This window comes from Lepidochelys kempii, chromosome 2 (assembly GCF_965140265.1).
Source record: "Lepidochelys kempii isolate rLepKem1 chromosome 2, rLepKem1.hap2, whole genome shotgun sequence".
Taxonomy (NCBI): Eukaryota; Metazoa; Chordata; order Testudines; family Cheloniidae; genus Lepidochelys; species Lepidochelys kempii.
In genome coordinates, this window is record NC_133257.1 from 233,892,459 (window position 1) to 233,918,679 (window position 26,221).

At 42.0% G+C, this 26,221-nt stretch overlaps 1 protein-coding gene across 2 annotated transcripts in view; it reads right to left on the bottom strand.

Moving 5' to 3' along the window:
- Positions 1 to 260: 260 nt before the first annotated feature.
- Positions 261 to 26,221, bottom strand: part of PIP4K2A (phosphatidylinositol-5-phosphate 4-kinase type 2 alpha) — a 201,284-nt gene continuing 175,323 nt past the window's right edge. For both annotated transcript variants that reach the window (XM_073334225.1, XM_073334226.1), the window contains 4 exons: positions 21,155 to 21,268; positions 13,813 to 14,056; positions 11,981 to 12,084; positions 261 to 2,183 (listed from right to left, as the gene is read on the bottom strand). In XM_073334225.1, the coding sequence (XP_073190326.1) occupies positions 2,103 to 2,183; positions 11,981 to 12,084; positions 13,813 to 14,056; positions 21,155 to 21,268 (543 nt within the window). In that variant the 3' untranslated portion in view covers positions 261 to 2,102. The remainder of the gene's footprint in view (positions 2,184 to 11,980; positions 12,085 to 13,812; positions 14,057 to 21,154; positions 21,269 to 26,221) is intronic.

The following is a 26,221-nucleotide window of genomic DNA, read 5'->3' on the forward strand; positions in this document are numbered from 1 at the left end:
AAACAGTTTATCAGAAATAAGGAGTGACAAAGACAAAGGAGTTACAGACAAAAAGAACGCTTTGAGGTAAGCTTCTAAAAAGCAAACGCTAATTAGCCACAATTAAGTATTTACTCAGATCATGTATGTGTACCTTGTTTTACTTCAGGGCCTCTCTGCAGTCTCATAACTTTAGGAGCCACAGTATACTTCAGAAAAGGAACATTCATGAGATGCCACAGTTAACTGGGGTCATGAAGAGGGGACAAAAAAAAACCAAGCCACAGTATCAATGTATTTAAATACAATACAGAAGTGCACACATACATTATTACAGTGCTGTTAACATCCCTAAGTTAAGGGTAACAAAACCATGTTTTTAAAAAAAAATCAGTACACAGCAATAGGGATGGTATTGCCTTTGGCTGCCGAAGATTCAGTTCTGCTGCTTTTTTAATAGGTTTTTCTGAAGTAAACACTACATACATTATGCACAGTTGCAGTCTTAACAGCACTGACATTAAGTTATTGGAGAAGGCATCCTGGCACTCCTGGGTTTGTTAAGTTATAAGTTACGGTGGGAGGGTGGGAGTTTGTTTTCTAAATTGCCTATAAAAACAACTGTTTCAATGAAGAGCTTTAAAGGCACAGCTTTAGCACAGTGTATAAGTAGATAAACTTTAAGCATGTCTAATTTTGTGTCTCACTTTTTAAGCTTGGAACCTGTCAGAAAAAAATACAGGAAAGAAGGAAAATAAATACAGTATCATTGTTTAAAATTTTTAACAGGTTAAACATGATCAGCACAGTTTTAGGCAATGTATTATACAACCAAATTTGGGAAGTACTAAAACAAGTCATTTAAGATGATAAAGAACATTTGAAAAAAACCCCCTCAAAAACAACCTTTCTCCATTTATTGTAAAGGAGACTCTACCGTGGAGGTGAATGAGACATTACTTTAGTACACTTCTGCAAGTTACACCTCGAGAGATGACAAAGATTACTTCATCTGTACTGCAAAATAACTTTACATGTAAACTTCAAAATCACATACTGTACACAAACACTGAAATTCAAAAGTATCCCTGTTTTCCTAATAATGTAAACAGTAAAATTCAGGATTGATTTTTAGGGGGATAATTTATAATAAAATACCACTGTTTAAACAGTACAATATAAGCATTTAAAATTCGGTCCTCATTAGATTACAGGAGAATGGAGATTTCTATCACTTTGCTCACCTTCCTGGGCGGGAAGATGTAGCTACTATTGCCCAAAACTATGCACTTCTTCAAATAAGCTTTTTTCCCCCCTTGTAGCATTATTAGCTCATATATTGCAAGAATATAACAGTATAACAATGAAAAAAAATTCAGGTAATAAAAGTGAAATAAACAGGTTTTCCTCCTGACAAATTCACTATAGCAAAAACATATATGCAACATGAATATGGCATTAGCTCTTTGTAAAACAAGAGACATTAGCTCTTGGACTCTTGGGAGTCTGGACTTCCTGATGCAATGTGTGGATGGGGAAAGAAAAAAAAAAGCAATGGAGCTAACAGAAAAGCTTCCAGCACCAAGGGTTTAATGTTGCTGCTATTTTTAAGGAGTGCCAGCGTGCAGGGTATAAGTGTAACATTCGCAGTAAAGGTTTTTTTATTATTATTATTATCATCATCATGAATACTGTCTTGCATCCTTTCATTCAAAAAATAAACTGATCCACAGTTTACAATTTGATACCAATATTGTAGATTTAACATGCATTTACTCCTCTCCCACCCTCACACCTCTGCTCATTCATTCCGTTTCAGCTAGTAGCATCGGAGTGTTGCCATTGCAATGCACTCTGAGTAAAGCTGATCTTTTCAATTAATTTATATATATATATTTTTGCACACACAAAAAAAGTCAGAAATAGCTAGAACTATGCTGGGAATATCAGGCAGCTGTTAAAGCGAGTATTCCACCCCAAATTATTCATCTTTGCCAGCAGATGTAAACAAGGGGGTTGCTTTCTGCAAGATGAGCACTTCTCTGAGTTCCTTTCTTTTCCCTACACTTGTAGCCACCGATGCTGTCCCCAGGTCTTGTGTCTGTCCTATGTCACATGATAGGTTACGTCAAGATGTTGGCAATAAAGTCCAAGAAGCGCTTTGAATACTGTTCAGGGTTAACGGTTGAAATCTCTGCACCTGCCTATATAGGGAAGAAGTAAAAAGGGGAGGAAAAGCAGCTTTAATTGAATATTTTTGTCTGGAAACCATTCCTTAAAACTCCCTTGCCATTTTCAGTCCCAGGTCCCAATCCTGCAAACAGGATAGCAGACAAAGGTAGTAAATCCCATGCAGAATCCCATGCGGTTTGACACTGGAGTAACTGTACTCACTGGCGTAACGACAGGAGCAGTCTCCTCCTTTTAAAAATGTAACATTCTCTCTACCCTAACTACCCCTCTGAAACCTTTAAGCTCCCTTGTAATTTCTAGCATTTAATTACCATGATACAGACAGAATCATCAGGTTTTCTTCAAACAGGTATCTTCAGATGGAAGATGACTCCAGATTAGAACGGACATCTAGTAATCACTGTTTGTTAATATATGGCAATCTGATAGGGTTTTTTATCTTGAAAAGGCAAATCAGACTATTTTTGGATTGGGTGATAACAATAACTAATAATTTTGCACTTCTACATAAGCTTAAATCCTGACTAAATTGAAGTCAATGGCAAAACTCCCATTGACTTCAATGGAACCAAGATTTCATCCACAGTAGTTTTCATCTCAGATTTTCAAAGCCCTTGACATAGATGGGGAAAACTTGAGGCAGTGAATGGAAAGAGTCCCATTGACTTCAATAAAAGTTGGATCAGGACTTGAGCAGTGAAATTGAATACACATTAACTGTTGTCCAATGAAGAAAGTAAAAAAAAAACAAAACACCTTCCAAAAGAGAAAAATACATTTCCTAATCTTTCAGTTTTTGTAATCCTAGGCATTGCTTGCAATGATAGTAGATAAAATATTTCAGAGACAAGCGAGTGGGTATTTTAAAAGATGATTCAATTTAAATCTTGTTAGTAATCATCAGCTGATGACTGTACAAAGGCTGCCTCCACTTTCAGATGCATTTATAGCGTATGACAGAAATGATCTTTATAAATTCATAACTGGGATTTATTGCTGAGAATTCTAAAGCAACTGATACTATCAATGTCATAAATATAAAGGGAAGGGTAAACCCCTTTGAAATCCCTCCTGGCCAGGGGAAAGCTCCTCTCACCTGTAAAGGGTTAAGAAGCTAAAGGTAACCTCGCTGGCACCTGACCAAAATGACCAATGAGGAGACAAGATACTTTCAAAAGCTGGGAGGAGGGAGAGAAACAAAGGGTCTGTGTCTGTCTGTATGCTGCTCTTGCCAGGGACAGAACAGGAATGGAGTCTTAGAACTTTTAGTAAGTAATCTAGCTAGGTATGTGTTAGATTATGATTTCTTTAAATGGCTGAGAAAAGAATTGTGCTGAATAGAATAACTATTTCTGTCTGTGTATCTTTTTTGTAACTTAAGGTTTTGCCTAGAGGGGTTCTCTATGTTTTTGAATCTAATTACCCTGTAAGATATCTACCATCCTGATTTTACAGGGGGGATTTCTTTATTTCTATTTACTTCTATTTTTTATTAAAAGTCTTCTTGTAAAACACTGAATGCTTTTTCATTGTTCTCAGATCCAAGGGTTTGGGTCTGTGGTCACCTATGCAAATTGGTGAGGCTTTTTATCCAACATTTCCCAGGAAAGGGGGGGTGCAAGTGTTGGGAGGATTGTTCATTATTCTTAAGATCCAAGGGTCTGGGTCTGTAGTCACCTAGGCAAATTGGTGAGGCTTTTTACCAAACCTTGTCCAGGAAGTGGGGTGCAAGGATTTGGGAAGTATTTTGGGGGGAAGGACGCGTCCAAACAGCTCTTCCCCAGTAACCAGTATTAGTTTGGTGGTGGTAGCGGCCAGTCCAAGGATAACGGATGTAATATTTTGTACCTTGGGGAAGTTTTGACCTAAGCTGGTAAAGATAAGCTTAGGAGGTTTTTCATGCAGGTCCCCACATCTGTACCCTAGAGTTCAGAGTGGGGGAGGAACCGTGACATGGTGGCACAGTGGTGGGATTAACCTGAAATCATTTTGAGATCCAGTTGAGATTTTTTGAACTAGAAATACAGATTTTAAAAAGGAATTTTTAGGAAGTCCAGAAAGCAGCTTTGAAACTGAAAGCAGCTTGGTTTCTCTCTGCTTTGTGGCCAAGCAGAGACAAAAGGGGATTATCTTGTGAATTGCAGGTTTTCTTTGCCTGGAGGCAGGGTACTTAACTCCTGCAGGGAAATTCAGTCTTCCAACCCAGAGGTTTTTTTTTTTTTTTCTTCCTAAAAGTAAATAGGGGGTGTGTGCTCTACCCATTTGCCTGGAGACAAAAGTGGCAGGGTTTTTTTTAGGATTTTGATTTTTTCTTGTTTTACAAGGAGCACAGGTTTGAAAAGAAATTTTTTTTTTCTTTGGGCTGGGTAAGCAAGTTTCCAAGTAGTTGGAGGTTTTTTGCTTTAATTTGGGCCCAGAGCAGAGACAAGGGAATTGTCTTTTTCTGTAGGCTGACAATCACTATCAGAGAATAGGTATTCTATTCCAGCACAGCAAAATTTTACAGCCAAGTTTTGTTTGTTTATTTCTAAACCTCGGGTGTAAAGTTAGTTAAAAACAGAGAGGTTAGAATGGCCAAATCCTCGGCTCGACTACAGCTGGAATTAGCCAAATTTCAGGCTGAGGAAAAACAAAAGGAACATGAAAGACAGATAGAACTCATGCGGCTGGAGAAGGAGGTACAGGAGGCTGCCCACAAGAGGGCAATGGAGGCAAGGAAGCATGTGGAGGAGATGGAGAGGATAAAGGCCCAGCAGAATATACCAACAAACCCTAGCAATCCTTCTCCAGGTACCACTTCCCATCCCAGAAAGTTCCCCACCTACAAGGCAGGTGATGATACTGAGGCCTTCTTAGAAAACTTCGAAAGGGCCTGCCTTGGGTACAACATCTCTACTGACCAATACATGGTAGAGCTGAGGCCGCAGCTCAGTGGACCCTTAGCTGAGGTGGCAGCTGAAATGCCTAAAGAACATATGAACAAGTATGAACTGTTTAAATCCAAGGCGAGAGTCAGAATGGGGATAACACCCGAGCAGTCTCGTCGGAGGTTCCGAGCCCTAAGGTGGAAACCAGACATGTCATTTACCCGACATGCCTACCACATTGTGAAACATTGGGATGCCTGGATATCAGGAGCAAGTGTTGAATCTCCAGTAAATTTGCCCTTCCTAATGCAAATGGAACAATTCTTAGAGGGTGTTCCTGAGGAAATAGAAAGATACATCCTAGATGGGAAACCCAAAACTGTAATCGAGGCAGGAGAGATTGGAGCCAGATGGGTGGAGGTGGCAGAGAAGAAGAAAACTGGTTGCAGTTGGAGCGGAGACCAGAAGGGACCACCCCAGACCACACCCTATTACCGGGGGCCGCCCAAAGCCCCACCTACCTCCCAAAGAACCCTCCAGACCCCTTATCGTCCCACCACCCCGTTCTCCAGCAACCCACCTCGCCCCGGTGACCTGTCAGCTGGACGACGTTTTAAATGTAACGAGCTGGGGCATGTAAGGGCCAACTGCCGCAAGAACCCCAACGGATTACAGTTCATTGCACCGGAATCACACCAGAGGTCCACAGGCCCAGATACCTCCCAGATACCCTTGGAGCGGAGGGAAACTGTGAGTGTGGGCGGGAAGAAGGTCACCGCGTGGAGGGACACCGGAGCACAAGTGTTAGCTATCCATGCTTCCTTAGTGGACCCCAATTTAATCAACCCAGAGATCCAAGTGACAATTCAACCCTTCAAGTCCAACTCTTTCAATTTGCCTACAGCCAAGTTGCCTGTCCAGTACAAGGGCTGGTCAGGAATGTGGACTTTTGCAGTCTATGATGATTATCCCATCCCCATGCTGTTGGGGGAAGACTTGGCCAATCACGTGAAGCAGGCCAAGAGGGTGGGAACGGTCACCCGCAGCCAGGCTAAACAAGCCGTGAGGCCTAGCTCTGTTCCGGAAACTTCTATCAGGGCCCGGTCAGAGGTGATGGACCCGGACCCCAGGCCAATGTCTGCAACAGCAGTAGTGGATCCAGTCCCAGAGACCCAGACGGAACCAGTCCCAAAACCGGAACCAGCCAAACAACCAACACCAGACCCCGTGCCAGCACTGAATCCAGTACTTGTAACCTCAACACCAGAGGGCCCCACCGAACCTGAACTGGCAGCAGCCGATAACCCTACACAAGAGGCTCAGCCGGAGCCTGAATCCCAACATAGTGCACCAGCGGAGAGCGGTTCACAGTCAACAGAAACAGCTCCATCCCCTATATCGCTTCCAGAGGGACCAAGCCTATGTCCCCAATCCAATGAGGAACTGATGTCTCCAGCATCAAGGGAACAGTTCCAGACCAAACAGGAAGCAGATGAAAGCCTCCAGAGAGCGTGGACGGCGGCACGGAGCAACCCACCGCCTCTCAGCTCTTCTAATCGATCCAGGTTTGTTGTAGAAAGAGGACTTTTATACAAGGAAACTCTTTCTGGGGGACACCAGGAAGACTGGCATCCTCAGAGACAGTTGGTAGTTCCAACTAAATACCGGGCCAAGCTCTTGAGCTTAGCCCATGATCACCCTAGTGGCCATGCTGGGGTGAACAGGACCAAAGACCGTTTGGGGGGGTCATTCCACTGGGAGAGAATGGGCAAGGATGTTTCTACCTATGTCCAGTCTTGTGAGGTGTGCCAAAGAGTGGGAAAACCCCAAGACCAGGTCAAAGCTCCTCTCCAGCCACTCCCCATCATTGAAGTTCCATTTCAGCGAGTAGCTGTGGATATTCTGGGTCCTTTTCCGAAAAAAAGACACCCAGAGGAAAGCAGTACATACTGACTTTCATGGATTTTGCCACCCGATGGCCGGAAGCAGTAGCTCTAAGCAACACCAGGGCTAAAAGTGTGTGCCAGGCACTAGCAGACATTTTTGCCAGGGTAGGTTGGCCCTCCGACATCCTCACAGATGCAGGGACTAATTTCCTGGCAGGAACTATGAAAAACCTTTGGGAAGCTCATGGGGTAAATCACTTGGTTGCCACTCCTTACCATCATCAAAGAAATGGCATGGTGGAGAAGTTTAATGGAACTTTGGGGGCCATGATACGTAAATTCGTAAATGAGCACTCCAATGATTGGGACCTAGTATTGCAGCAGTTGCTCTTTGCCTACAGAGCTGTACCACATCCCAGTTTAGGGTTTTCCCCATTTGAACTTGTATATGGCCGTGAGGTTAAGGGGCCATTGCAGTTGGTGAAGCAGCAATGGGAGGGATTTACACCTTCTCCAGGAACTAACATTCTGGACTTTGTAACCAACCTACAAAACACCCTCCGAACCTCTTTAGCCCTTGCTAGAGAAAACTTACAGGATGCTCAAAAAGAGCAAAAAGCCTGGTATGATAAACATGCCAGAGAGCGTTCCTTCAAAGTAGGAGACCAGGTCATGGTCTTAAAGGCGCTCCAGGCCCATAAAATGGAAGCATCGTGGGAAGGGCCATTCGTGGTCCAGGAGCGCCTGGGAGCTGTTAATTATCTCATAGCATTCCCCACCTCCAACCGAAAGCCTAAGGTGTATCATATTAATTCTCTAAAGCCCTTTTATTCCAGAGAATTAAAGGTTTGTCAGTTTACAGCCCAGGGAGGAGACGACACTGAGTGGCCTGAAGGTGTCTATTACGAAGGGAAATGTGCTGGTGGTGTGGAAGAGGTGAACCTCTCCATGACCCTTGGGTGTATGCAGCGACAGCAGATCCAGGAGCTGTGCACTAGCTACGCGCCAACGTTCTCAGCCACCCCAGGACTGACTGAACGGGCATACCACTCCATTGACACAGGTAATGCTCACCCAATTAGGGTCCACCCTTACCGGGTGTCTCCTCAAGCTAAAACTGCTATAGAACGGGAGATCCAGGATATGTTACAGATGGGTGTAATCCGCCCCTCTGAAAGTGCATGGGCATCTCCAGTGGTTCTAGTTCCCAAACCAGATGGGGAAATACGTTTTTGCGTGGACTACCGTAAGCTAAATGCTATAACTCGCCCAGACAACTATCCAATGCCACGCACTGATGAACTATTAGAGAAACTGGGACGGGCCCAGTTCATCTCTACCTTGGACTTAACCAAGGGGTACTGGCAGGTACCGCTAGATGAATCTGCCAAGGAAAGGTCAGCCTTCATCACACATCTCGGGCTGTATGAATTTAATGTACTCCCTTTCGGGCTGCGAAATGCACCCGCCACTTTCCAAAGACTTGTAGATGGTCTCCTAGCGGGATTAGGAGAATATGCAGTCGCCTACCTTGACGATGTGGCCATATTTTCGGATTCCTGGGCAGACCACCTGGAACATCTACAAAAAGTCCTTGAGCGCATAAGGGAGGCAGGACTAACTGTTAAGGCTAAGAAGTGTCAAATAGGCCTAAACAGAGTGACTTACCTTGGACACCAGGTGGGTCAAAGAACTATCAGCCCCCTACAGGCCAAAGTGGATGCTATCCAAAAGTGGCCTGTCCCAAAGTCAAAGAAACAGGTTCAATCCTTCTTAGGCTTGGCCGGTTATTACAGACGATTTGTACCGCACTACAGCCAAATCGCTGCCCCACTGACAGACCTAACCAAAAAGAAACAGCCAAATGCTGTTCAGTGGACCGGAAAGTGTCAGAAGGCCTTTAACAAGCTTAAAGCGACACTCATGTCTGACCCTGTACTAAGGGCCCCAGACTTTGACAAACCGTTCCTAGTAACCACAGATGCATCCGAGCGTGGTGTGGGAGCAGTTTTAATGCAGAAAGGACCTGATCAAGAATTCCACCCTGTAGTGTTTCTCAGCAAAAAACTGTCTGAGAGGGAAAGCAACTGGTCAGTCACTGAAAAAGAATGTTATGCCATTGTCTACGCTCTGGAAAAGCTACGCCCATATGTTTGGGGACGGCGTTTCCACCTGCAAACCGACCATGCTGCACTAAAGTGGCTTCACACCGTCAAAGAAACTAACAAAAAACTTCTTCGGTGGAGTTTAGCTCTCCAAGATTTTGATTTCGACATCCAACACATCTCAGGAGCTTCTAACAAAGTGGCTGATGCACTCTCCCGTGAAAGTTTCCCAGAATCAACTGGTTAAAATCGTCCTTGAGATGTGGAAAATATTGTTAGTCTTTATGTACTTGGTAGTATATTTAGAGATGCATGTGTCTTATTAACTCTGTTTTCCTAGAGCTCCAGGAAGAAATCCCAGCCAGTGTTTCACCCTAGCTGAGATTTGGGGGGCGTGTCATAAATATAAAGGGAAGGGTAAACCCCTTTGAAATCCCTCCTGGCCAGGGGAAAGCTCCTCTCACCTGTAAAGGGTTAAGAAGCTAAAGGTAACCTCGCTGGCACCTGACCAAAATGACCAATGAGGAGACAAGATACTTTCAAAAGCTGGGAGGAGGGAGAGAAACAAAGGGTCTGTGTCTGTCTGTAGTCGTCTTGGCCGGGGACAGAACAGGAATGGAGTCTTAGAACTTTTAGTAAGTAATCTAGCTAGGTATGTGTTAGATTATGATTTCTTTAAATGGCTGAGAAAAGAATTGTGCTGAATAGAATAACTATTTCTGTCTGTGTATCTTTTTTGTAACTTAAGGTTTTGCCTAGAGGGGTTCTCTATGTTTTTGAATCTAATTACCCTGTAAGATATCTACCATCCTGATTTTACAGGGGGGATTTCTTTATTTCTATTTACTTCTATTTTTTATTAAAAGTCTTCTTGTAAAACACTGAATGCTTTTTCATTGTTCTCAGATCCAAGGGTTTGGGTCTGTGGTCACCTATGCAAATTGGTGAGGCTTTTTATCCAACATTTCCCAGGAAAGGGGGGGTGCAAGTGTTGGGAGGATTGTTCATTATTCTTAAGATCCAAGGGTCTGGGTCTGTAGTCACCTAGGCAAATTGGTGAGGCTTTTTACCAAACCTTGTCCAGGAAGTGGGGTGCAAGGATTTGGGAAGTATTTTGGGGGGAAGGACGCGTCCAAACAGCTCTTCCCCAGTGACCAGTATTAGTTTGGTGGTGGTAGCGGCCAGTCCAAGGATAACGGATGTAATATTTTGTACCTTGGGGAAGTTTTGACCTAAGCTGGTAAAGATAAGCTTAGGAGGTTTTTCATGCAGGTCCCCACATCTGTACCCTAGAGTTCAGAGTGGGGGAGGAACCGTGACAATCAACAATGATGTTCTTCAGTTTTTGTTTTTTATAAAAAGGATAGCTAAGGGCCCGATATGGCAAATACTTACTGTATGTGTGCATTTTTACTGACATGAGCAATCTCACTGAGTATTCAACAGGACCGCTCAGCTGGACAAAGTTACTCATGTTTACAGGATCAAGACCTAAAATGGTGGCCCACAGTGACAGAATCATAGAGATGTAGGGCTGGAAGGGACCTTGGGAAGTCATCAAGTCCAGCTCCCTGTGCTGTGGCAGGACCAAGTAAACATAGACTATCCTTCACAGGAGTTTGTCCAACCTGTTTTGTGTGTTGGAATAAGCAAAGAGTCATTGATAGGCAAGGCAATCTTGCCCCGAGGAAGTGAATGAAGGATATTGAACAAGGTGTGTTGTGTTCCCTGAATCTCCTCTAATGGGACTTGTAACGTGTCTGTTACCCTTTTTATGAGTTCTTGAAAGGCCTCGAAGTAATCGGGATAGAATGGCAGGGGAGGCATGACAGCCTTGTCTGTTGATGAGGTTTTTTTTAGAAGATGGAGTTTTTTCCTCTTCCACTAGTTCTGTCCTGACATGAATGACCTCTTTCGAGATGGCTCCCTGTAGAAAGCGATTCCAGTAAGCCTGTTGTTTTGAACCTACTTTGATTGCAGACCCCTAAAAAATTTTGAATGGAGGTGCCATCTCCCTGTGGGGATTCCACAACCTCCCTTGAAAGTTTATTCCAGAGCTTAACTACCTTTATAGTCAAATAGTGATAGTCATATTGCCTTGTCTGTATTTACAACAACACATATCCTTCAGACAAGGGATTTTAAGGTAGTAAAGCAATACATTTGAGTTTTGATGCTTCCCCCCACCCCAACTGTATTTTACTAAAAGCCTTACAGAGTAAGCCATATTATACATTTTGGAGTAAACTCTCAGCGGATTGGGCCAACAAATGCACAACATAGTCATTACGTTCTTTATCATTCAATCTAATTCATAAGTGACTTCTGTGGCGCTGCATATGAGCATAAGGGTCTTCCATACAGATGTTTGTAGGATCAAGGCCTAAATGAAGACTTCCGCACTCAGAGTTCTCTTTATATTGAACCATTTAAAAAAAAAAAAGAGAGATGAATGACTTCTAGGTAAAACCACTGCTCAAATCAACAAAATATTAAAGGGTTCAGCTATTTTTTGTTAAAGATGTGCCTTGCTCTGTGGATCATTTGCAATAGTAAGAGGCTATTTCGCTCCTGAGATTTGCTCTTTAACTTGGTTACAAAGTTTTAAGTGTTGGCTATTTTGAAAAACAATTCAGTACACTATAAATTATGTATTTATCTGCATCTGGCATAGTATTTTTAAGATTCTTTCCTAATACAATCACAGGGTGAAAAAGAGTTTTCACTTTGTGGGACTTTGAGACTACGGGGTGGGGGGAGACTATTTAATGTGCAACAATCACTTTCTAGTTTTGTATCACAGTTATTTAAAGATTTAATTAACAAAATTAAAAAGAAAACTTTACTTATTCTGCATCCTTCCATAAATCCCCAAAACTATGCTACAGCTAGGCATTAAATAGCAAATATTCAGAAGTAGCAATGGAATTAGAGAAAAACAGATACTTACACCATGTTTAACAGTTTTTGCAGCATGGGCAGCTTTCTTTTTTGCATCATAATGAGTAAGAATGTCAATAATAGCCATAAAGTATACCTCCTTCCTAGGTGCATCTGCAGAATGACAAATGTATTGCAGTCAGAATGACTTTACAAGTATTTTTATCAAGATTCTTTCTTTTGACATGTGACTAAAATGAAGTCAAACTTCAGGAAAGGGAGAGAGCTCAGTCAGAGCTTTAGGTGTTTAAAGAGTGTAGGCTCAGGCCCTTTTCATTTCTAGTTTAGCTGCATTCATACATATGAAATAAAAGATAATGCAAACTGCAACATTAGTAGACATAAGCCAATATTCCTTGTTAAAACCAACATGTATTTTCATTTCATCCACAATTATTTCTGAGATATAAATATGGAAAAATGGCCAAGTACACCTCTACCCCGATATAACATGGGTTCGCATACAATGCAGTAAAGCAGGCCTCCCCCCGGCCAGGGTCTGGGAGGCAGGAGCTGTGGGGGGGCACTTTTGGGGGGCCCACAGGCCCAGAGTGGCTCGGGTGATTAGCGGGGGGCCAGGAGCAGCCCGCTCTGCTTCCCTCACCCCAGCCCCAGCCGTGTCGCTCGGGGGAGAGGGGTTGGGGGAAGGGAACCCCTCCTGCACTCACCGGCAGCAGCGGAAGCGGAGCAACGTGGCCCCAGCCCACTCCACTCTGCCAGCTCTCAGCTGCAGCGCTCTGCTTCCCGCCACCGGTAAGCGTCCTTTCCCCAGCCTCCCTGCACTCACCGGCGGCAGGAAGTGGAGCGCTGCGGCTGGGGCCACGTGGCTCTGCTTCCTGCCACTGTCAGTGAGTGCCTGTCAGAGGGTAGGGGTGTGGATAGGGGTTGGGGCAGTCAGGGGACAGGGATTGGGTAGGGGGTGTGGTCCTGGGGCTGATTAGGGACAGGGGTCTCTGCAGGGGGCGGTCAGGGGACAAGGAACAGAGGGACCAAAGCAAGTTCAATATAACACAGTTTCACTTATAACGCGGTAAGATTTTTTGGCTCCCGTGGACCGCGTTACATTGGGGTAGAGGTGTATATACAGTATATATTTTGTGGACAGTGCTTGTGTTTCAACAATTAAGATCACATTTCATTTATGAATGGTAGGAAAATGGATTTACCAATATGTTTACAAAGCAGGGACTCGATGGAAAGCAGATACTTTGTCTGCTTTGAACAATCCATGGTAACTTTAAATAGAAAGCATGCCTGCTCAGTGCTATGGACTACCCTAAAGCTCACTTGCTTCTTGTACAAAACAGTCTTCTGGATGAGATTTTCTTATAAGTAGTACAAAACTGGGCTCAAAGTCTACAAATATTTTTTAGAAGTAAAGAAGTCTTTGAGATATAGGTCAAAGCAGTGATTTGCTCCTTTTTCTGAACCACTGCTAACAGTACTGGCTTATCTATCAGCGTAAAAAACAATTATGTACAGCAAATAGATTTCCACCCCTCCTCACAAAGGAGCTTTTCTCCTGGATTCTAAGACACACAGGATGCAGCAGTGTAAACAGCTGAGCAAGTACATTAGCTGCTTGGGCTGTACATAAACTGTTTTACTGTGTTTCCAGACATTACAATAGCCAAGAAATAAATTATATTAAGTATCATAGCCAAGCAATATAGGTGCCTTCAACTTTCTGTTGCACCAAAAATGAACTAATTTCCTTTTTTACAGAATGGATTATACTGTGCAATATAATTTTGCCTTTATGTGGTTATGAAGGCTTTGAGATTTTGATGCAAAAATAAAAACATCTCATACATAAAAAATATTCACAGCAATACTGCTTACTTTCATGGCATTTTATTCCATAAACATCAATGGCTGGATCAAATTCCCCTGGAGCCAAAGGCTGTGAGCTGTTCAGTGTATTTCCTGGACTGTCTGGAGGCGTTCCAACAGGATGGGTCCCATCACTTTCCCCTTCATCTTCTCCATCGTTTTCCTCACACTCTACCTCTTCCTGTTCAGCTCTCTCAACATCATGAATTCCAAGCAGCAAGCTGTAGTCCATGAGTTTTAACTGAGCAAGGAACTAGAAGGTGATTATAAGCAATGTCAATATCACAGTGAAGTCAGATCTGACTGTGAACATAGGAAAGTATGTAAAGATAAATGTCTATAAAGAAGAGCAAATATCTCTAATAGAGGGTGGCTGGGATAGGGGCTAAGACTGGATTTAAAATAAGGGATATCTTCAGGATTGTTGTGCCAGGTACAGAGGGAACAACCTGAAGTGTGGGAAGAGGCAGTGGGAGTAGACAAAAATGTCCATTTTAAATGTATTTTATTATTTTGCTATCTGAAACTCACTATTACACATTATAACATCATTAGCATTGAGGGCTCCAGGGAGGTCAGGGACACAGATGCTATAGATCAACACTAAGATGCACAAGCAGAGTCGTTCTGGGCACCTTGCACAATGCCTGTATCATGCTTTTCTGTAGTCACTCATAAGCACCCACAATTATTAGCCGTCAGGAACAGTAACCCCGATAATGTCACGGCAAACCTGGTGGCCGAACTTTGTGACTTTGTCCTCACCCATAACTATTTCACATTTGGGGACAATTTATACCTTCAAATCAGCGGCACTGCTATGGGTACCCACATGGCCCCACAGTATGCCAACATTTTTACGGCTGACTTAGAACAACGCTTCCTCAGCTCTTGCCCCCTAATGTCCCTACTCTACTTGCGCTACATTGATGACATCATCATCATCTGGACCCATGGAAAAGAAGCCCTTGAGGAATTCCACCATGATTTCAACAATTTCCATCCCACCATCAACCTCAGCCTGGAGCAGACCACACAAGAGATCCACTTCCTGGACACTACGGTGCTAATAACCGATGGTCACATAAACACCACCCTATACCGGAAACCTACTGACCGCTATTCCTACCTACATGCCTCCAACTTTCATCCAGACTACACCACACGATCCATTGTCCACAGCCAAGCTCTACGATACCACTGCATTTGCTCCAACCTCTGAGACAGAGACAAACACCTACAAGATCTCTATCAAGCTTTTTTACAACTAAAATACCCACCTGCTGAAGTGAAGAAACAGATGGACAGAGCCAGAAGAGTAGCCAGAAGTTACCTACTACAGGACAGGCCCAACAAAGGAAGTAACAGAACGCCACTAGCCATCACCTTCAGCCCCCAACTAAAACCTCTCCAACGCATCATCAAGGATCTACAACCTATCCTGAAGGACGACCCATCACTCTCACAGATCTTGGGAGACAGGCCAGGCCTTGCTTATAGACAGCTCCCCCAACCTGAAGCAAATACTCACCAGGAACCACACACCACACAACAGAACCACTAACCCAGGAACCTATCCTTGCAACAAAGCCCGTTGCCAACTGTATCCACATATCTATTCAGGGGACACCATCATAGGGCCTAATCACATCAGCCACACTATCAGAGGCTCCTTCACCTGCACATCTACCAATGTGATATATGACATCATGTGCCAGCAATGCCCCTCTGCCATGTACATTGGTCAAACTGGACAGTCTCTATGTAAAAGAATAAATGGACACAAATCAGACATCAAGAATTATGACATTCAAAAACCAGTTGGAAAACACTTCAGTCTCTTTGGTCACTCGATTACAGACCTAAAAGTTGCAATTCTTCAACAAAAAAACTTCAAAAACAGACTCCAACGAGAGACTACTGAATTGGAATTAATTTGCAAACTGGATACAATTAACTTAGGCTTGAATAGAGACTGGGAGTGGATGGGTCATTACACAAAGTAAACTATTTCCCACGTTTATTCCCCCCCCTTCACCCCCCACTGTTCCTCAGACGTTCTTGTCAACTGCTGGAAATGGCCCACCTTGATTATCACTACAAAAGGTCAACCCCCCCTCTCCCCCCCGCCCGCTCTCCTGCTGGTAATTGCTCACCTTAAGTGATCACTCTCATTACAGTGTGTATGGTAACACCCATTGTTTCATGTTCTCTATGTATATAAATCTCCCCACTGTATTTTCCACTGCATGCATACGATGAAGTGAGCTGTAGCTCACGAAAGCTTATGCTCAAATAAATTTGTTAGTCTCTAAGGTGCCACAAGTACTCCTTGTCTTTTTAGATAATACCATGTTATCAGCTGTACTTTTGTTTCATAGGATAGTTCATTAAGGCCTGACCACAACATTCCTTTCTCTTTGGACTTCAGGCACAATTCAAGAATCACACAGAGAGAAATGTGTTAAATGCTGTGTCCACTGAAAGTGGACAATGTAGCTTTTGGACCTACAGTTTGCTAAGTTCTACATAGCCTAGGACTAGAACCAGGTCACATTCTCTTCATGACCACCAACCTGAGTGGCTCACAATCTAAATGAAACATTAACATACTAGTTTTTGTATTTTTCAGTAGAGATGGAGAATGAGAGGCATATGTTGCACGGAAGAGGAAGTCAACAGTGGAAAGCAAGGTGAAAAAAAATGGGTTTGAGGAAAAAATTGAAGGAGAACGAAGACACCTGCCATACAGGAAGATATGAGGGTATCTTGATAGAGGCAGACCCACCATGACTCCAGCTCCCTCTCAGCTGCCTGTGGCTTGAGATGGCGCATCACAGCATTCTGTTAGCTGAGCCATGCAGCTTGCTACACCTCACTTTCTTGTACCTTTTTTCTTTTAGTTTGTTCTTTGTCATATATATATATATTTATTAGCATGAGTTCATGCTTTGAGCAAGTTTTCTGCCCTCTTTTCTTGTTTGCCCATTTTGGACTCTTGGTTTTTTTCCCCCCCAGGCCACATTCCTGGCCTCAAGTGCAGGTCATGCCCTAAATCCTGGGCTTCAATCCTTGCCAGACCTGCCACAGATCCTTTCCCCTCAGCCACGGACATTCAAGCTGCCTCTGCTGTTTGGGAGAAACCCATATTCCCTTTAAATGCAAAATATGTTTAGGATTTAAAAACAGATCTGAAAAATTGAGGGAGGACAGATGAACTCCTACTCATGGAGCACTCTCTGAGCTCCACAGGGTCCAAGTCTCCACCTGGTACATTGGGTCTACCAATCACCTCTGCTTCTGCAGTGAGCAAAGATCCTGGAGGCTCAGGGATATTCCCCAGACCTTCCAAGAAGAAAATACTTCATTCTCTGAAACAAGAAAAGAAAAGAAACTAAAAGAAACAAAATGAAACGAAAAAACATCTCCTTGATCTTGGTCTCAGGAGACCATGACCCAATATGGAGCTGAGGCTCCCATCCCTCTGGTACTATGGCCACAGTATCCGACTAAGACCACCACATCACGTACCAAAAAGCCATCTAGCACAGCACTGACACCGGCACCTGACTTAGTACCTCCAAAAGCTAGAACCCAGGGCAAAGTCTTTATTGGTACCAACTTCCATAGCCAGAAGCAAAAAACATACTGTACCTATTTAGGTGCAATCTCCGGGACCACCTAATATTTTACTGCATCCAGGCTCTTATCTCATGAGAACCTCCAAATCCTCAAAGATCCCAATCACCATTATGAAGAGGTAATGAGAAGTATTCCCTGCTGATACTGACCCAACTTCATGAAACCTACTTACCCTCTGTCCATTTCTTCAACAGTGACTCACCCTTCAGTACCAACACAGTCCCTCTGCAGACTTTTTGAGGACTCCAAGAGATACTTCCAGCTGTTACTGTAACGACTTTCTCTAACATGGCTTCACCAGCCTCCCTTTCTAACCTCAGTACCATTCAACTGCAGATCTCTTCCCAGGGCTAGGTACTGACCTAACCACCAATACAGACTCACCTCTACCCCAAGGGTATAAGGGATGACACCTCATCTGACTCAGAGGTATCTGTACTTGGTTCCTCCACCTTCCAACCTCCTCCCTAGAAATTCACACTGAAGAAGGAGCTCATAGCAGGAAGTATGCCCTGATACCATGGCAAGGACAATCTTGCACCATTCCCTTATGCCCCACCAGAATGGGCGTGCTGCAATGGTGTTCAACCTGTGGTCAGACTATGTCTAAAGGGTCCACAAAAGACTGTCATTACCATAAAACAGTGGTTTTCAATCTGTGGTTTGTGGACCCTTCGAGGTCTGCAGACTATGTGTGAGATTCCAAAGGAGTCTGCACCTCCATTCAAAATTTTTTAGGGGTCTGCAATCAAAGAAGGTTCAAAACAACAGGCTTACTGGAATTGCTTTCTACAGGGAGCCATCTCGAAAGAGGTCATTCATGTCAGGACAGAACTAGTGGAAGAGGAACTTCCATCTTCTAAAAAAAACCTCATCAACAGACAAGGCTGTCATGCCTCCCCTGCCATTCTATCCCGATTACTTCGAGGCCTTTCAAGAACTCATAAAAAGGGTAACAGACACGTTACAAGTCCCATTAGAGGAGATTCAGGGAACACAACACACCTTGTTCAATATCCTTCATTCACTTCCTCGGGGCAAGATTGCCTTGCCTATCAATGACTCTTTGCTTATTCCAACACACACGATGTGGCAAACTCTGACCACTGTCTCACATATGTGTAAATGAGCTAACTCCACCCCCACCAGAGGCTCAGTATTTCTTCCCTCACACCCTACTCCCAACTCTCTGATAGTGGAGGCTGTTTGAACAGAACAGGTAACGTCAGTCCCGTTCAACACCATCTGATAAGGAGCGAAAACAGTTGGACCTTCTGGGCTGTAAAATCGTCTCTCCCATTTCCTGCCTTCCTGGGAGCTCATCACCTCAGACAGATGGTTCCTAGAAGTAATTTCCACTGGCTATTCCATCCCGTTCAATTCCTTACCATCTACCAGCACCTTTCATGCCCCTCTTCAGGGACCCCTCTCTTGAAGACCTATAGAAACACTGAAAAGGGAGAAATGACAAGATTTGTCAAGATCCTGGTTGTGAGGAGAGAAGGAAAAGGAGGAATCAAAGATAATACCATGATTGCATGCTCAAGTGACAGGGAGGAGGATAAAGTTGTCAATGTTGCTGAAGAAAGGGAGCAGGAGGAAGGACTAGGGGGAAGTTTAAGGAAGTGACAGAACATCCATGAGGTGATGCTAGCAACAGGAAGAGATGTGAGCCTGGAGAGAGGGGGAGAAGTGGATTTGAGTGTTAACACAGAGGTGATGAGATACCACAGGAGTGGATGAGGTCAGTTGCAGGAGGAGGGGACCAAGGACAGATCTTTGAGAAACCCCAGCAAAGAAAAAGGATTGAGCTATTGATGGTCAGGCTGAAAGAGCAACCAGGAAGGTAACAGTAGAATCAGGAAAGGACAGTTTTAATGGACACTCACAGAGGGTCTCAATAAGAAGTGTAAAAAGGCAGTAGAAATTGAAGAAACTCAGTATGGAGAAGAGATCCTCATACATTTAAGGGAAGAAGAGTTCCTTAGTGTCTTTTGTGGGGACAGTTTCAGTAGAGTGAGAAGCCAAATAGGCGGGAATTTAATAGGGAGCTTGATTAGAGGACATCAGTACAATGGGAACAAACAGCTGGCTCAAGGAGTTTGGAAATTAAGGGGAGGTGGGATGTAAACTCAGAGTTACAGAGAAGTGGGGTCAGTACTCACTGAGAAAGGGGGAAAGCTAAACTGTACAGCCTGAAGACTGTTACACTTTGTGTATTTAACTGTAAATATTGTGGAATAAAATTTTATTATACATTATTCATTTGTTTAAAATATATTCTCAAACTTGAGAGTTTATGCATTGGGTAGAAATTGCACTCACTTTTTTGAGCAGTTAAGCAGAACTGCCTATCTAAATAAGAACAGGGTAACTGATAAAAGAAAAATAAGGTTACATTTTGTTCTCCCATTATTGGGATCAGATGTCAAGTCACTTCACCATAGTTGTCTGCATACAAATTTAATGATCCTTCTGTATGGATTTCAAAACTGTGTAAACAGTATAAAAGTCACTCAGAATATGACTAAGACTGACCTTCTAAAGTCAGCCATCATATTTAAAATCTAGTAAATGAAAGCTATGTAGCAGACCACACTCAGTCCATATTTTAGAGATAAAACAGCTACTGTATTCATTGCATTTCTTTATATCTTGTGTGCAAAATTTAGTCAGCGAAAATGTTACGTTCTTAAAGAAAGGCTCAAGAATTTAAGTCTAAAATTTGACCTATCCTAAAGATGCTAAAAATTGGAGGACAAATCCTTTGGATTAATATATTTTATAGAAAATTATATATACACACAACTATAGGAACGTGCATGAATTATAACAAAATCTACCACCCCACTGATGAGAAATTAACCTCCAGACCATTCTGTAAATGTTACACAAAAAATATTCTGTGCTGCTTTGCAACAGCTTTTAACTGGTATTAGCACAGCTCTGGGATTTGTGTTTATCAGACAATTACGTCAATTTAAAAAGCTGAAGGCCCGATTAAACCTGAGTTATCAGTTCTATTCTAAAGATGTGGAAATACCTCTTAACTTTATTTGCTGAATAGATAGCTATGATAAAATTATTTTACTCTGAGCCAAATCAGTATTTTAAGAATTAGGATTAAAAAAATAGCACAAACCAGTATTTTTGTATTGAATGTTGACTATGTGTTCAATATAACAGAAGCACACAGTATTAGAATAACGAAAGGAAGTTTATACAAATACCTAAGGTACTCATACTACTGTAATCAGGATGGTATAAAACTACATGATTGACAGATAAACAGAACAACAGGGAATAAGCACAGGAATGGGAGTTGGGAGACGTGCGTTCTCTGCCGCTGACTCAATGTATGGCCTTGGGTAAGCCACAACTTCTCTGTGACTCAAGTTTCCCCATCTGTAAAATATAACTAACGATACTTAGCTCACTCCATGTGCTATTATGCCTGTAATGCATTTTAAGTACAAGCACATCATCAGGACATGGGCAATGTATGACAACCATCTATGGCAGAAGGGATCTTTATTAAGTGATCACTCCTGAAAGCTTAGATAGTGTGTCATTTAAAGAAGTCTGTGCTGACAAGTTTATTTTTACCTAATTAATTTATGAACTACAAAATTTTTTTGCACAGCTGTACATATGACTTGCTGCACAGTGTGGTATAATTATATAAAAATTGAGCAGATTACATTCTTACCTCCACATCCTTTTTGAGCTTTTCAAGGAACACCTTTTTGTTGTTTTCATCAATATAAATCTTTTGGCCATCATTAATAAAATCATTGTCTTTGAATGTTGGCAGCTCTTTGGCCTAAAACAAATGCAAAACCCAAAACCAATTAATAAGAACCAGAACACAAATATGAGTACATTGAAATTGCTTCTTAAATCTGGATCCATAGAAAAAGGTTGCTCAGATCACACACAGCAGGACTGAATATACACAGCATCCCAAATGTAAGATGTCACTAATGACCAAAAGAGGGCACTAGTGAGCTATGACAATTGAAAGCACTGACACATCAAATGCAGATATGTAAAGCTTCATTCAGTGTAATCAAATACACCTGCATCATATTCACTTGTTCACAAATTGAACAGAATTCTAATTTGCTTTCACAATTCACCAATGTTTAGCTAATTACCGAACTCACTCTCAGTAAATTTAACTACGAAGGAACTATTATCCATCCAGTGGAACAGCTTCAATGGGATGGGGAGCCCCACATCAGAATTCCATTACCCAAGTGGTTCGAGCACTCTCCTGATAGGTGTGGGAGACCCCAGTTCAAAACCTCTCTCCCCCTTCAGGCAGAGGGGGGAACTGAACCCAACTCTTCCATATCCCAGGTGAGTGCACTAACAACTAGTCTAAATATTATAAGGTGGACAGTGGGAACAGCAGCACCGCCTCCTTCTCTGATCACATTTTGAATCAGACTCAATCTAACAGGTAGCCCCGAGTGTGCCTAGTTGATTGGGCAGCCTTCTACTTATCTTTCCCCAGTTTGTGGTCTGCCCTGGTGCTTAGATGAGAAGTAGCTGTTTGGACAGTGGAGTGAGGCAGCAATGTGCATGCCCAGAGGCTGAAGCTTAGACACCAAGAAAAAACTTTTACTGAGAAAATTTAGGCACTGAGTGAGTTTAGGCATCTACAGGGTTAGGAGTCAGCCTAGCATGAGTTTTGTGGATTACACTGGTGCCTAAAACAGTAACTTAGGCACCTGAGTCTGGCATTTAGGTTCCTAAGCAACTTTGTGGATCTGAGCCTTTGTGACTAACTTCAGTAGAGCCAAGATTTCACCCCCAGTCTGCAAGTCTTTCTAGTGAGAGTAAATAAAGGGGGGGAACACCCCCCAATTTCCTAAAAAGCAAACAGAACCCTCCCCCCAGTAATTAACAATGGCCTACTGGAATGTTTCCTGTAGCTTCAAGAAAAATATGCCAACACATTGCTTATAAACCTTATTGAATACAGTACTTTCCAATGTACCACTTTATTTTGTTCTTCATAAACCCAAGAAGGAAAAGGTGACCTTGAGGTTCTTTTCCTCTATTCCCCCCTCCCACCGATACACAAAAAGGAAAGGATTCAAAGGGACAGTGTCATAGCAGACAGGCACCAAAATTTAACCTACATACATATTTTTATATACCCCTCTTAATATTGAAAAACTCTTTTGCCTCCAAACAAAAGAGGGGATGGGATGCTGATTCCACAATAGCAACAAACTCCTTTCCTTGGGTTTGTTCATGTGGATTGTGTGTTATTCACCCTGGTGTGAATTACATAGTTGCCCTTGTACAGAAAATGACTCCCCCTTTCTGCATACCAAGAGTATATTAAAAAAACCAAAGATTTTATATAGAGATAGGCCCAAACTGAACCCTTAGATCCCGACAACCGTGAACTTTGGGAAAGTTGAGCTTTGAACTTGGCAGCCTTTGGATACATTACTTTCTGCCTTGTTAAAATGTCCTATAACTTTGTTCTAAGAGTCCCTCCCATTTTGTTTGTTTTTTTTTTTTAAAAAAGACATTTGAGAAGGAATTATAGGTTCCCATCCATCCATACCAGATTTCAGAAAGGAAAAATTCAGTCTGACGCACTCTGGTGTTTAACCCAAAGGCGTTAGGGTAGTATCTGGAAGGTTTCTTAGAAGCAAATAGTGGGTTGCTGTTTACTATAATGTGACAGCATACATCAATTATCTCCTTGGCCAGCTTGGATAAGTAGTTTGGGATGGAAAAGAAGAAGAAAAAGCAGATAAAATATTCAGGACTAGCAGCTGTAAAGCTTATTGCTCTCCATCTAGGAAATTATCACATAACTCTGTAGGCTGACTTGGCAGATGGGGATGGAGGGACGCTGCCAAAGCCAGAAGGATCCAGTGAGTGGGATGTTTAAGACTGGAGGAAGGAGACTGATATAGAATTAGATGAAGACTTGAGACAAAGCAATGAAAAAATAAAAGCAACCAAACTCCCTTTCCTTCTAGCACAGAAGTCACTATAAAATTCTGATTTTAGAATATTGTTATATTTAGAAAGCCATAGCTAATTTAGAACGACACTTAACAAACAGGGACTATTAACACATTAAATAAATGCTACGGAAGCAGAGGAAGGATGGCCTTACAGTTAAGACCAAACTCAGTTCTGTGCTGTGCCACAGACTTCCTGAATGACACTGGGGGAGTCATTTAGGCCTAGTCTTGATGGGTTAAAAGGGGTGGGTCTTTCACTCAAGTTAGCTTACCGTGACAGACAAGCCTTCAGAATGCTTATTTAAATACAGGCTAAAACACTTGAAGGCATATTAGCTATCCATGTCGTAGCCTAGGCATCCCTCCCCCTACTACAACACTGCCAATTCAATCATGTTTAAAGACATATTGGCTAACACAAATGAAAAACATACCCTTTTAGCCTTCAATACAAGGCCTTAGGGGGAGATTTTCAAAGGCACATAGTGCAGGGAACAGTCCAACTCTCAGAGACTTTCAGTGGGAGTTGGGTGTCTAGCTTCTCTTTGTGCCTTTGAACGTCTCTCCTTAACCATTCTGTGCCTCAGTTCCCATCTTTAAATGTGGGATAACAACACTTCCCTACCTTACAGGGTTGCTGTTAAATCATTAATGCTTGTGAAGCACTGAGATGCTATGGTGATGAAAGCCATATAAATAACTAAATTCATAGATTAAACACCAAATAAAACTATAAATGAGGTATTTAAAAAATAAGCCAAAAAAAAAAACAACCCCCAAACCCTAACAATGGCTAGGAAGAGGAATAGCTGAGCACAATTTATAGGCACTTCAAATAAACCTGGAACAAATATACTTCATGCCAGTTGTCACATTGACCATGTTTGCGGTTTCTCTTGCCTGAACACTTAATTTCCTGTTCTTGGTATTTTTAAACCATAAGCTTTTTTAGCTGGGCCATGTCTTCCTATAGGTTTGTACAGAACTTGGCAAGATGGGGTACTGTTGTAATACAAAATTAGTATTAACCACCATTACCCCATCGACAAAGTTACTGAATTAATGTCCGTGAAAGTGATGGGTCATTACAGATTTAGGAATTTAAACAAAACAGATTAATTACTGGAATGGGGTTTTAATCATTATTTAAAAACCTATACTGTATGAAGTGATAGGCAAAGATTTAGGGATATGTGTGTTCTACCAGTGCACAATGGCAATTGAAGTGGGTACCATTTAGACATGGGAAAAAGCACCTCCTCCTTTCATGTGACCATTTAAAACTCTATTCACGTGAAAAATTACAGAGACTTTGCTTTAGTGAAATAATTGACAATTTTTGATGAAGTCTCAAATATTTCCAGTGAAGAAAAACCCTTGGTAGAGAAAGAACCACTGTAATTCATTATAATGAACATTCACTATCATTAAAGAACTAAATATTTGAAAAGCTGCACAGGAGATGAACACAACTACTCCTACTTAATTAATAATGGATTTCACTCTGAGCCTTTGCTCTCATTTTAATCCTCCGTTTAAGAATGCAAGAAGAGCATAGTGGATTTTACAAATAAATGTATGTGTTTCTAAAAGGCACATACTCATCCTTTCCACAATTCAAGTTGAATGTCTAAAGCCTTTGTTACATTTTCAACAAAAACCTGAAGTTTTACCGTGAGTGGGTCATTGTGGCACAGAGTTTCTCAGTGCAAAGGATAAAAAGCTTTTCCTGGCTAATCTTCACCTTTTCAGGAATATTAATTAAGTAGGTACATTGTTTAGAAATTAAGGCTACCAAATGATTAAAAAACAACATTAATTGCGGTTAATCACGAGATTAAAAAAAGAAAAGGAGTACTGCCACAAGTACTCCTTTTCTTTTTGCGAATACAGACTAACACGGCTGCTACTCTGAAACCTGAGATTAAAAAAGTCACGATTAATCGCAGTTTTAATTGCACTGTTAAACAATAACAAAATACCATTTATTTAAATATTTTGGATGTTTTCTACATTTTTATATATATTGATTTCAGTTACAACACAGACTACAAAATGTACAGTGCTCACTTTATATTATTTTTATTACAAATATTTGCACCATAAAAAAAAATAAAAGAAATAGTGTTTTTCAATTAACCTCATTCAAGTACTGTAGTGCAATCTCTATCGTGAAAGTGCAACTTAGAAACGTAGTTTTCCATAACTACACTTAAAAATAAAACAATGTAAAACTTTAGAGTCTACAGGTCCACCCAGTCCTACTTCTTGTTCAGCCAATTGCTAAGACACACAAGTTTGTTTACTTTTACAGGAGATAATGCTGCCCATTTCTTATTTACAATGTCACTTGAAAGTAAGAACAGGCGTTCGCATGGCACTGGTATAGCTGGTGTTTCAAGGTATTTACATGCCAGATATGCTAAACATTATTATGCCCTTTCATGCTTTGACCACCATTCCAGAGAACATGCTGATTATGATCCAAAGCAGTGAGGACTGACAGACATTCATTTTCATCATCCGAGTCAGACGCCACGGACAGAAGGTTGATTTTCTTTTTTGGTGGTTCGTGTTCTGTAATTTCAGAATCGGAGTGTTGCTATTTTAAGACTTCTGGCAGATATGTTCCACACCTCGTCCCTCTCAGATTCTGGAAGGCACTTCAGATTCTTAAACCTTGGGTCGCGTGCTGTAGCTATTTTTAGAAATCTCATATTGGGACCTTCTTTGCATTTTGTCAAATCGGCAGTGGAAGTGTTCTTAAATTGAACAAC